The sequence below is a fragment of the Bufo bufo genome, chromosome 2 (assembly GCF_905171765.1).
Source record: "Bufo bufo chromosome 2, aBufBuf1.1, whole genome shotgun sequence".
NCBI classification, from domain to species: domain Eukaryota; kingdom Metazoa; phylum Chordata; class Amphibia; order Anura; family Bufonidae; genus Bufo; species Bufo bufo.
The window spans coordinates 360,552,024-360,564,274 of record NC_053390.1 but is presented as its reverse complement, the minus strand read 5'-3'; the positions used below and the strand labels follow the sequence as shown (position 1 = coordinate 360,564,274).

The window sequence follows — 12,251 nt, the reverse complement described above, 5'->3', positions numbered from 1 at the left end:
AGCAGAGCTGGAGAGGGTCCAGAGGAGGGCAACTAAAGTAATAACTGGAATGGGGGGACTACAGTACCCTGAAAGATTATCAAAATTAGGGTTATTCACTTTAGAAAAAAAGACGACTGAGGGGAGATCTAATTACTATGTATAAATATATCAGGGGTCAGTACAGAGATCTATCCCATCATCTATTTATCCCCAGGACTGTGACTGTGACGAGGGGACATCCTCTGCATCTGGAGGAAAGAAGGTTTGTACACAAACATAGAAAAGGATTCTTTACGGTAAGAGCAGTGAGACTATGGAACTCTCTGCCTGAGGAGGTGGTAATGGTGAGTTCACTAAAAGATTTCAAGAGGGGCCTGGATGTGTTTCTGGAGTGTAATAATATTACAGGCTATAGCTACTAGAAAGGGGTCGTTGATCCAGGGAGTTATTCTGATTGCCTGATTGGAGCCGGGAAGGAATTTTTTTTCCCCCCTAAATTGAGGAAAAACAAGATTTTTGTGAACTCACCTGTAAAATCTCTTTCTCGCTTTATTCATTGGGGGACACAGGACCGTGGGTATAGCTTGCTGCTGCCACTAGGAGGCGACACTAGGCTGAAAGCTGTTAGCTCCTCCCCTGCAGGCTATACCCCCTCCAGCCTGGAGAGAGCATATCAGTTTGTGCTTCAGCAGTAGGAGAAACAGTACCGAAACAAAAACACAACCAGTAAGGACCACTGCCCAACAAAAAAACCAAACCGGACACCAGCCCCAACCGGCAACTTGGACCCACTGGCCTCATAATAAAAGAAAAAATGGGTGGGTGCTGTGTCCCCCAATGAATAAAGCGAGAAAGAGATTTTACAGGTGAGTTCACAAAAATCTCGTTTTCTCGCTCATATCATTGGGGGACACAGGACCGTGGGACGTCCTAAAGCAGTCCCCGGGGCGGGAAACAACCACTGGCCCAGAACAAAACCAACTCCCTCCGGTAAGACACTACACTGCGGCCTGCAAAACTCTGCGGCCAAGATCAGCATCCGCCGAGGCGAAAGAATGCACTCGGTAAAATTTTGTGAAGGTGTGTAAAGAGGACCAAGTCGATGCCTTACACAATTGAGACGCCGAAGCGTGGTGAAGGTGAGCCCAAGAAGCCCCGACCGCCCTGGTAGAGTGAGCCGTGATACCGGGAGGAGGGACCTTGCCCTTAGAGCGGTAGGCCTCTGCAATGGCCGATCTAATCCACCGAGCAATCGTCACCTTCGAGGCTGCCAAACCTTTACGAGGACCTTCCGAGATTACGAACAGGGAGTCCGTACGTCTAAAAGGGGCCACCACTGCCAGGTAGATCCGCAAGGCCCGTACCACATCCAGACGGTGGAGAGCCACCTCCCTAGGATGAGAAGGGTCAGGGAAAAAAAGAGGGCAGAACAATGTCCTCATTAACATGAAACGCCGACACCACCTTCGGCAGGAAGGACGGCACTGTCCGGAGTACTACCTTGTCTTGATGAAACACCAAGAAGGGCTCTTTGGACGAGAGAGCCGCCAGTTCCGACACCCGCCGGATGGAGGTAATTGCAACCAGAAACGCAACCTTCCATGAAAGCATGCGAAGGGAGACTGATCGCAGAGGTTCCAATGGCTCGGACTGGAGCGCTACCAGCACCAGATTCAGGTCCCAGGAATGCAACGGTGGCCGATAAGGGACTGCGGTGTGAGCCACTCCCTGTATGAAAGTCTTGACCGGACCCAACACCGCCAGTGTACGCTGGAAAAAAATGGAAAGAGCAGAAACCTGACCTTTCAGCGAACTCAGAGCTAGTCCCAGCTCTAAACCCGCCTGAAGGAAAGCCAGCACCGTAGGGAGGGAAAACTGCCTGGGAGGAAGATCCCTGTCCTCACAGAATTTGAGGAAAGATTTCCACGTCCGATAATAGATCTTGGCGGAGGAGGGCTTCCTAGCCCTAATCATCGTGCGAACAACCGCATCGGAGAAACCTCTTTGCTTCAACAGGAAGGTTTCAATAGCCACGCCGTTAAACGTAGCGTATTTAAACCCTGGTGGAAGACTGGGCCCTGTGAGAGCAGGTCGGGCCTGAGTGGAAGGGGCCACGGCACGTCTCCCAGAAGAAGAATGAGCTCTGAGTACCAAGCTCGACGAGGCCAGTCTGGGGCGATCAGAAGCGTCTGAATGCCCTCCATCCTGATTCTGCGTAGGATCCGAGGTAGGAGCGGTAACGGAGGGAACACGTACAGAAACGTAAAGTTGTCCCACGGAGCCACGAGGGCGTCCACGTCGTACGCCATCGGATCTCTTGCGCGAGACAGAAAGCACGGGAGTCTGTGATTAAGCCTGGACGCCATCAGATCCACTTCTGGGCGTCCCCACCGGAGACAAAGGTCCTCGAACACCTCCGGATGGAGAGACCACTCCCCCGAGTCCACCGTCGTTCGGCTGAGGAAGTCCGCTGTCCAATTGTCCACACCCGGGATGAATATAGCCGAGATCACCGGAACATGGGCTTCCGCCCACTGCAGAATCCTTGCGGCCTCGTTCATCACCGTCCCGCTGCGAGTCCCCCCTTGGTGGTTGATATAGGCAACCGCTGTAGCGTTGTCCGACTGTGTCCTGATCGGACGGCCCTGCAAGTAGGGGGTCCAATGGCAGAGGGAGAGGTAGATGGCCCGGAGCTCCAGTATATTGATAGGTAGTTTGGACTCCGGAGACCAAACGCCTTGGGCTGTCCGGGTACCGAAGACCCCTCCCCAGCCGCTGAGGCTGGCGTCGGTCGTGACCACCGTCCATGACACTGGAAGGAAGGACTTCCCCGAGGACAGGTGGTCCGGTACCATCCACCAGCCAAGAGCCGAGCACGCACTGGGTGGGACAGAGAGATCCTGAAGTCCAGAGAATTCCGGGACTTGTCCCAGGAGGACAAAATGAGTCTCTGAAAATCCCTGGTGTGGAACTGGGCGAATGGAATCGCCTCGAAGGAGGCCACTATCAGGCCCAGTACTCGCATGCAGCTGCGAATCGACACCCTGCGGCGCTGAATAAGCAGACGCACCGTCCTCTGAATGTCCGATCTCTTGTCCAGTGGTAGACGCACCACGGCAGCCTCGGAGTCCAGTGTCATGCCCAAGAATCTGATCTGAGTGGTGGGACACAGGCATGACTTCCTCAGGTTGATTATCCACCCGAAGCGAGTGAGGGTGCTCATCGTAATCTGAAGACTCTCTTCGCATTGAGCCGCTGTAGGTGCCTTGATTAAGATGTCGTCCAGATACGGGAGAAGAGTAATGCCTCTGGACTGCAGAATCCCCAGAAGAGGGGCAAGAACTTTTGTAAATACTCGCGGAGCCGTCGCCAGACCGAACGGCAGAGCGACGAACTGGTAATGAGCTGCCTGGATGGCAAATCGAAGGAACCGTTGGTGGGCTGTGGCGATGGGGATGTGGAGATATGCATCCTGGATGTCTAAGGACACCATGTGCTCCCCTTTCACCAGTGAAGCAACCACGGAACGGAGGGACTCCATCCTGAACCTTTGAACCCGCAGATAACGGTTCAACATTTTTAGGTCCAGCACTGGCCTCACATCGCCCTCCTTTTTGGGGACCACAAACAGGTTGGAATAAAAACCCGTAAACCGCTCCTCCAAGGGAACAGGGGAAATCACCCCCCGTGAGAGAAGTGACTGGACTGCGTGCAAAAGAGCCGCAGCCCGGATGGGATCCCTGGAGGGCTGGGAGAGGAAGAAGCGGTTGGGGGGAAGAGACCTGAACTCTATTTTGTATCCCGAGGAGACAACCTCGAGCGCCCATGCGTCCGGAATATGGGCGTGCCAAATCTCCTGAAACAGGAGAAGACGCCCCCCCCACCTGTGAGGGTGGGGACAAACCTTCATGCTGAAGGCTGCTTACCAGGGGCTGTGCGAGGCTGCTGAGGCCGCGGACGCCAGGCCTGCTGGGGCTTAAAGGACGGTCCTTTCCGCCGATCCTGATTGGGCGGCCCCGCCGCTGAGGTAGGTGCTGAACGGGTGCCCGAAAAGCGGCGAAAGGACTGAAAGCGAGAAGATGAAGTTCTGGACTGAAAAGGCCGCTTTGCCCTGGGTTGGGGCAGATGGGTGCTTTTTCCACCCGTAGCCTCCGAAATAATCTCATCTAATTTGGACCCAAATAGCCGAGACCCCGAGAACGGAAGCCTCAACAGGGAGAGCTTAGATGAGGAATCTGCTTTCCAGGCCTTGAGCCACAACTCCCGGCGGATGGAAGTGGCGAGAGCTGAGGAACGGGCGATCATAGTCCCAGCATCCAGAGCCGCTTCACAGAGATATTTCCCTGCCTGAGAAATTTGGAGCGCTGACGATTGAAGTTCAGCGGGAGGGAGGTCGGACGCTATGTCCTGGTTCAAACGGAGGGACCACTCCGAAACTGCTTTGGCTACCCAGGCAGAGGCGAAAATCGGCCGCAATGCCGAACCGCTCGCCGTAAAGATCGACTTAGAGAGTGACTCTATGCGGCGGTCCACTGGATCCTGGAGGGACGAGCCATCCGCCACCGGGATGGTAGTGAATTTTGCCAAGCGAGCAACCGGTGGGTCCACCTTCGGTGGGGAGGACCATTTGTCCACGGACTCGCGTGGAAAAGGGTAGAGTAGGTCTAGGCGTTTCGGAATAATGAAACGCAAACCTGGCTGGTCCCAAGCCTTCGTGACAACGATAGAAAAATCGTCGTGTAATGGGAACGATTTGGAGTTCTGCTTCGTACGCAGAAATGACACCCCTTGTTGGCTAGTGGAGGGAAGGTCCTCCTGAACCTGGAAGGTGTCCCTTATTGCCGATATCAGGCTATCCACCATGGATGCAATCTGAAAAGAGTGCTCCGGATCCATATCTGCATCCGAATCCCCAAGCTCTCCTTCTGACAGTGCGTCGCCTAAAAGGGAGGACGCCTGTGGATGGGATCCAGGAGCAGGGGGGGGATGCTGAGGCGTCAGAGGAGGAACGGGTGCCTGCTCTGGGGCGCTTACTAGGAAGTCTGCCTCTGGTTTGTGCTCTATGCGACTGTGCGGGTTGCGCCGGTGTCGATTTCTCTACCAAACGACCCAGCAATGAAAGGGTGGAATGGGAGATTTTTGAGAGGTCTTCCACTGCCCGTGACAGGGACATTGCCCAGTCTGGTTCCCCCTGGACAGGCCGCTCCAGGGCTTCTGTGGGCTGTTGTGCCCTAGGGGGATGGCTCTGTGCAGGTTTCTGACATGCAGAGCACAGTAATAGTGACTGACCACGAGGGAATTTCTCCGAACATAAGGAGCAGGCATAGTAAGTGGTCCTACAGGGTGCCTGGTGGGGGTCAGTGGCCGGGTCAGACATGGTCAAATCTCCTGCTGGATGGGGGTATCGATTGCCTACCAGTATGGAGGTCCCAGGTCCTGTATCCTACCCACGCAGCGCAGAGGAAGAATCAGGAAGCTGAATCAGGGGGGGAGAATAAGCCACGCCCCCTTTCAGTCCGGGACCGGCAAGCCACGCCCCCTCCCAGAACGGGCCCGACAAGCCACGCCCCCTTCCAGCCCGGGAACGGCTTCCTAATGCTGAAGTGAGGTCAGAATGCCTATGTTCCCCATGTCCGGCACTGACCACAGCGGTACTGGAACCGCTGCGGCTAAAAGGTAATGTGTGCTATGCCGCCGCCTCTAATAAATAGACCAGATATGCCGCAGAGCGGCCGTGTGGCGAGAGCAGTGAGGCCGGAGATCGGGCTGACGGACGGACGGACGGGCGAGCGGGTGGGTGGGGAGGGGGTGGAAGATGGAGGAGGATCTCCTGCAGCTAGGGGGATGAAGCAGATTACTTACCTGTCTTCATCTGTGTTCTTCACCCTAGGATGCAACACCAGCAGGGCCACCCTATGACCGCTGGCACCATGCGACAGGGGTCCGGGCAGAGAAGGGCTGAAGAGAGGGTGGCCCTCTTGCTGGGGGGAAGCAGGGGAGCGAGGCTGCCCTGGTCCACTTTGCCTTCTTGGGGGAGGCAAGGCGGTGACTTAGATACACCGGCCAGCCTCCCGGGGATACAGGGACGCAGGCGACCCTGTGCCCCCTTCCAGTAGTCTGTGAATTAAAGATAAAAATAATAAAATCAAAAGAAAAAAGCCACCCTGCAAAGCAGGGAGGTCTGCCTCCTACGACACTAAGCTAAAAACTGATATGCTCTCTCCAGGCTGGAGGGGGTATAGCCTGCAGGGGAGGAGCTAACAGCTTTCAGCCTAGTGTCGCCTCCTAGTGGCAGCAGCAAGCTATACCCACGGTCCTGTGTCCCCCAATGATATGAGCGAGAAATTGGCTTCTACCCCACAGGGCCTTTTTGCCTTCCTCTAGATAAACTTGCAGGATAACAGGCCGAACTGGATGGACAGAGGTCTTTTTTTCAGCCTTATAAACTATGTAACTGTTAAATTCACTGGCTACTGTCCATGTTGCAACTGATATTCTTGCCTGTTTTACATTATGGGTCAGTCAGTGATGTAGTGCTTGGTCTGAGAATGTAGAGCAGGCATGCTCAACCTGCGGCCCTCCAGCTGTTGTAAAACTACAACTCCTACGATGCCCTTCTGTAGGATGATAGCTGTAGTATGTCAGGAAATGATGGGAGTTGTAGTTTTGCAAAAGCTGGAGGGCCGCAGGTTGAGCATACCTGATGTAGAGGATTCACAGTTTGTTCTCACCGCTTGCCAGCTGGTCCAGAGGGCATACTCAGAGTTTTCTGAAGGTTGAACTTTCCAACAGGAAGATTCTCAGCACATTGGGACAAGCTTATGCTGCGGTTTCTAAAAAATTCAAAACCACCGGCAGAACTTGGCTCCTGTACAAAAGCACAAATATGAAATTATCAAAAACGATTCTGCTTTCACATTGAAGAGAAACCAGCATTTTCATAATTCGCAATCACATAGTTTAACAGATTTGTCATGCAGTATATGTTAAACTTTGTCCAAATCTTAAAGTCAATCTGTTTTTTGAAATGATCTTTGTTAGAGTAACATGGCAATTGCATCTTTAAAACCACAGAAAAACTCGGAAAGACATTCATGCTATGCTTGGTCGCCCTGAGCGTGTATAAGTATGGAAGAGACAGAACAGAATAACTCTGTTCCTGGGGATGTCATCATGTAACAGAATTATTTTTTGTTTTCAATGTCTTACTTCGCTCTGTGCCGCTCCTTTCTTTTGATGCCACCAGGGCAGTGGCAACAGTGGGCAGGAATGCCATTAAACGATTACGGTTGCCATGACTCTTCTCACAGACATTGCTTCTATTTCCAACTGCCTGCATGCCCTTCTATTACAAACAGTAAGGTAGTGCTCAGGCTACCTTTCACTTTCCGCTATTGAGATCTGTCATAGGATCTCAATAGCGTTGGGGGGGGGGGGGAACGCTTCAGTTTTGTCCCCATTCATTGTCAATAGGGACAAAACTGAACTGAAGGGAAGGGAGTGCTCCAAAATGCGGATCAGTCATGACTCACAATGTAAGTCAGTGGAGATGGATCCGTTTTCTCGGACACAAAAGAAAACTGATCCGTCCCCCATTGACTTACAATGGTTTTAGAGACGGAACAGTCATTGCTATGTTAAAGATAATATAACTGGATCCGTTCATAATGAATGCAGATGGTTGTATTATCATGACGGAAGCGTTTTTGCTGATCCATGACGGATCCAGCAAAAACGCAGATGTGAAAGTAGCCTAAAAAAAAAAAAACATAGGACTCCACAATCACTGCCAAGCATGAGAAATATGATCCCTCTAAAGCAGTGGTGGCGAACCTATGGCACGGGTGCCAGAGGCGGCACTCGGAGCCCTCTCTGTGGGCACTTTAACCCTGGAAAAAGTCTATGGTGTACCAATATGCCCTTTGTATTTTCCTGCCATTCATCAGCGCAGGGCGCACTATGAACAGCACAGGCAGCGTACTGAATGCAGGCAGACTGTTACTACTTTCACACTGGCGTTTTGGCTTTCCGTTTGTGAGATCCGTTCAGGGCTCTTACAAGCGGTCCAAAACAGATCAGTTTTGCCCTAATGCATTCTGAATGGAAAAGGATCCGCTCAGAATGCCTCAGTTTGCCTCCGTTCCATCTCCATACCGCTCTGGAAGCTGCAAGCCGCGTTTTGGTGTCCGCCCGACGATGCGGAGGCAAATGGATCTGTCCTGACACACAATGTAAGTCAACGGGGACGAATTAGTTTTTACTGACACAATCTGGCGCAATAGAAAACAGATCCGTCCTCTATTGACTTTCAATGGTGTTCAAGACGGATCCCTTTTGGCTATGTTAAAGATAATACAAATGGACCCGTTCTGAACGGATGCAGACGGTTGTATTATCGGTGTGGATCTGTCTGTGCAGATCTATGACGGATCCGCAACAAACGCGAGTGTGAAAGTAGTCTAATGATAAAGTACATGGGAGATATACTATATTGAACTGTAGTATTCAGGGTAAATTGCCGTGTTGGCACTTTGCAATAAAAACTTGGGTTTTGGGTTGCAGTTTGGGCACTCGGTCTGTCAAAGGTTCGCCATCACTGCTCTAGAGAGAGTGAAAGGAAGAGTGGAGAGTAAGGGAATGTTAGAGGCATGTGATGCGTGATATCCAGTACATCAGGGAGAGGGGAGATAAGTATGTGTACGGTGGCATCTTAGCTGTAATAAATGCATATCTAAATTACTAACGTCAGTGCCTATAAACCATTGGCACAAAAGTCTGAAAATGCTTTAGAAATGTATTAATGTGTTGAAATTTTCTTTCTACTGAATCCTTGAATTGTGTAACCATTAACATGGCGACCCCACACTGTCTCATGATGCTTTCCACTGAAAACACTTACATCTGTAATATCACTAGAACATTCAACTGGAATAGCAGCAGTTAAGATGTGAACAGTAAATTGGTGTCCAAAGATTATATAGTTGGTGGCTGAGCCAACATGGCAGAAAAGTGGAATTGTTGACAAAAGACCAGAGCATCAGCAGTACTGCTGATAATGAGGTACCAGGAGGCCTAAACTTTCTAGTGATAACACATTTCTACAGTTGGGCTGATATTTACAACCATTGATGTTTACACTATTTATATCAAATCACTTCTCTGGGTAAAAATAAATATATATGGGGGCGTGGCCGGAAGCTGATATGAGCGGACGCACTTAGCTGAGCCCCGGACCCAAAACCCTAACTTCATGGTAATCCTGTAATTTATCTGCCGCAAAAATTACATCCAGATCGGGCAGGAGGTCGGGAAAGACCCGCAGCACAACCATGGCCCGTAATAGAGCACAGTCGGCCGCTGACCGACTCCGGGAGTTTGCCCGCGTGGAAGATCAAGATGGCGCAGGCTCCCGTTCACCACCTCCGGATGGGATTAGAGATGGCCCTGCGCATGAAGAAGCGGAGTGAGCAGCTACAGAGCCGTCCTTGAAACAGGTCACCAAGCAATTGCTGCAAGCGATAGCCACCTGCCGCACATCAATGGTGGGCAAGCTGGAGGAGGTGAAGGTGGATATAGGCCTACTTCGCCATGATATGCAGGCCATGCGTGAACGCGTCAAAGAGACCGAAAATAGGATCTCGGAAGTGGAAGACCGTGTACAGGCGCTCCCCGCAAAAATACAAGAGCTGGAGCAGAAAGTCAACTTTTGGCAGCCAAAATGTGACGATTACGAGAACCGCACAAGACGCAATAATTTGAGGATCATCGGTTTACCTGAAAAATCTGAGGGTAACAACCCATGTGCATTCGTCACTACCTGGCTCCGTAACACCTTCCCAGAGGCAACATTCTCATCGGCCTTCATTGTAGAGCGCGCACATCGCGTTCCTGCCAAACCCCTTCCACCGGGGGCTCCTCAAAGACCTCTACTTGCGAGATTGCTAAACTCTACGGACAGAGATCATGTGCTGCAAATGGCGCGTAACAAGCAGGAGCTGAAGTATGATAACAACAACATCATGATTTTCCTGGATTTTTCGTCCGAATTACAGAAGCGCAGGGCAACATTCAGCACAGTGAAAAGAAGACTCCGGGAGCAGAACCTATCCTACTCCATGGCATAACCGGCTCGATTAAGAGTGGTGGATGGGGAAGTGAGCCGGTTCTTCAACAATCCTGAAGAGGCCACAAACTGGCTGGATGGCAGGGGCAGAAACGCTAGACCTCCAAGATGAAAGCCCGCATAGTCCTTCACCGCCAACGGCAAGGAGGGGATCTCTGGACTCGGGACCTGTGGGGACACTTACACTGACTAAGTATCAGAACTCTTGAATGTTATCGTTTATTATTGATTTCAGTTCTCAGCTAAATCTCACAAGAGATAGAGTGATTAAGCCCATAGTTAGTTAAGAAGGGGAATGTGAGATTAGCGGGGAATTGTACATGACAAGGTAATGATCTTGTATGTCACAGCTACTGTCTGGGCAAAAGTGGAGTTAGTGAGAGTGAAGGGGGGCCCTGTTGGACTACTTACCCGAGTCCTAGGTCTGGATCCCATTAGAAGTTAGGGATTGGGTCCTTAGTCACTATGTTATATATCTCCTATAAGTAAGATACGAGTTATATGGTGCTACTGGTAACTTACCATACGCACACCCCGTTCATCTAAAGTGCCACACAACTGGTGAAGTGTCTTGTCTTTAACAGCTAAGAGTGTCATAGCTGGTTTAATGTTTCACCATGCAGGCACTTATCACCTATATCAAAGTACACCTGATGGTTCGAATGTTATATGTTATGTGCCGGATCGGGAAGGGTAAAGTACAGAGAGGGAGACAGGAGGGCAACAAAGTCCTTTTCATAAGATTGACATGTCGGAAATACCTATAATGTCCTGGAACGTTAGGGGACTGGGTAGTGCCAGGAAACGCACCATGGTCTTTTCTGCAATCAGAAGATTTAACCCACATGTACTCTGTTTGCAGGAAACCCATTTAACGGCAGATACTACTCGACGTACCCAAAAGCCTTGGGTTCAATGGGCACAACATTCATGCTATACCAGCTTGTCTAGGGGGGTGTCGTTGCTGGTACATAAATCCCTTAGGTGGGAATTGGAGGCTTGCCAGATAGACCCGGCTGGGAGATTTGTGTTCATAGCTGCATACATTAACTGTATACTGTATGTTATACTAGGTATCTACATACCACAGCCTTTCTCCTTACAGATTGTTCAGCAGGCAGTGAGTTTTGCAGCCTCATATCCATCGGCCCGTGTAGTAAGTCTTGGTGACTTTAATACAACCTTAGATAAGGACTTAGACAGACATCACTTGGCTGAGGCTTCTGACGACCGCCCTAGTAATAAGACATCTCTAGCCGCATTATTGGTAGGATGGATAGACATGTGGCGCCTTAAATACCCTGATACTAGACAGTACTCATGCTACTCGACTAGCTATAATACACTATCACGAATAGATTATGCTTTTGGTAACTTAGCTATGTGCTCTCTGACATACTGTATAGAGTACGGACCAAGGGACATCTCTAATCATTCGCCGATACAGCTAGTGTTGAGACTGGGAGGGGATGTGATCAGACGCTCAACACGGATTAATCCTTTCTGGCTGTCCCTGTTTGGACCTTCTGATCGCATTCCTGACCAATTGAAGGTTTTTATGGAGGGGCATGGAGAAGTTACAGACTACACATTACTCTGGGAAACCATGAAGGCATATCTTAGGGGATGCCTGAGATCTACTATATCATTGATCAAAAAGTCAGCAGCTAGACAGGAGGAAAGACTAGCAGCGGAATGTACTAGATTAGAAGCAGCATATGTTGCTGACCCCAATGACTTGAATAGAGAATCTTGGTTAACATTAGGGAGTCAGTATTTGACCCTACTCAAAGAAAAGGCCCAACGGAAAATGTTCTTCACAAAGCAAACATATTTTGAATTGGGCAACCAATCTAGCAAATTACTCGCTCATATCGTCAGACAGAATCAGGCATCCCCGACGGTATTACTTATCAAGGCCTTAGATGGTCAGATATTGTCAGACCCTGAAACCATAGCGGGTAGATTTCAAGAGTACTATAAGGACTTATATGAGACCAAAGTAAATTATGAGACGGATGACGTCATGCAGTATCTTGATGACCTGGAATTCCCTACATTAGCACAGGAGGCAATAGACAGTTTAGAAGCCCCTATATCCACTCTGGAACTAGAAGATGCTATAGCACAACTAGCTAGGGGTAAA

At 50.4% G+C, this 12,251-nt stretch overlaps 1 protein-coding gene across 2 annotated transcripts in view; it reads right to left on the bottom strand.

The window, feature by feature from the left end:
* Window positions 1-12,251, bottom strand: part of RIC1 (RIC1 homolog, RAB6A GEF complex partner 1) — a 143,965-nt gene that overhangs the window by 8,486 nt on the left and 123,228 nt on the right. For both annotated transcript variants that reach the window (XM_040417144.1, XM_040417143.1), the window contains exon 21: window positions 6,714-6,850. In XM_040417144.1, coding sequence (XP_040273078.1) covers window positions 6,714-6,850 — 137 coding nt within the window. The remainder of the gene's footprint in view (window positions 1-6,713; window positions 6,851-12,251) is intronic.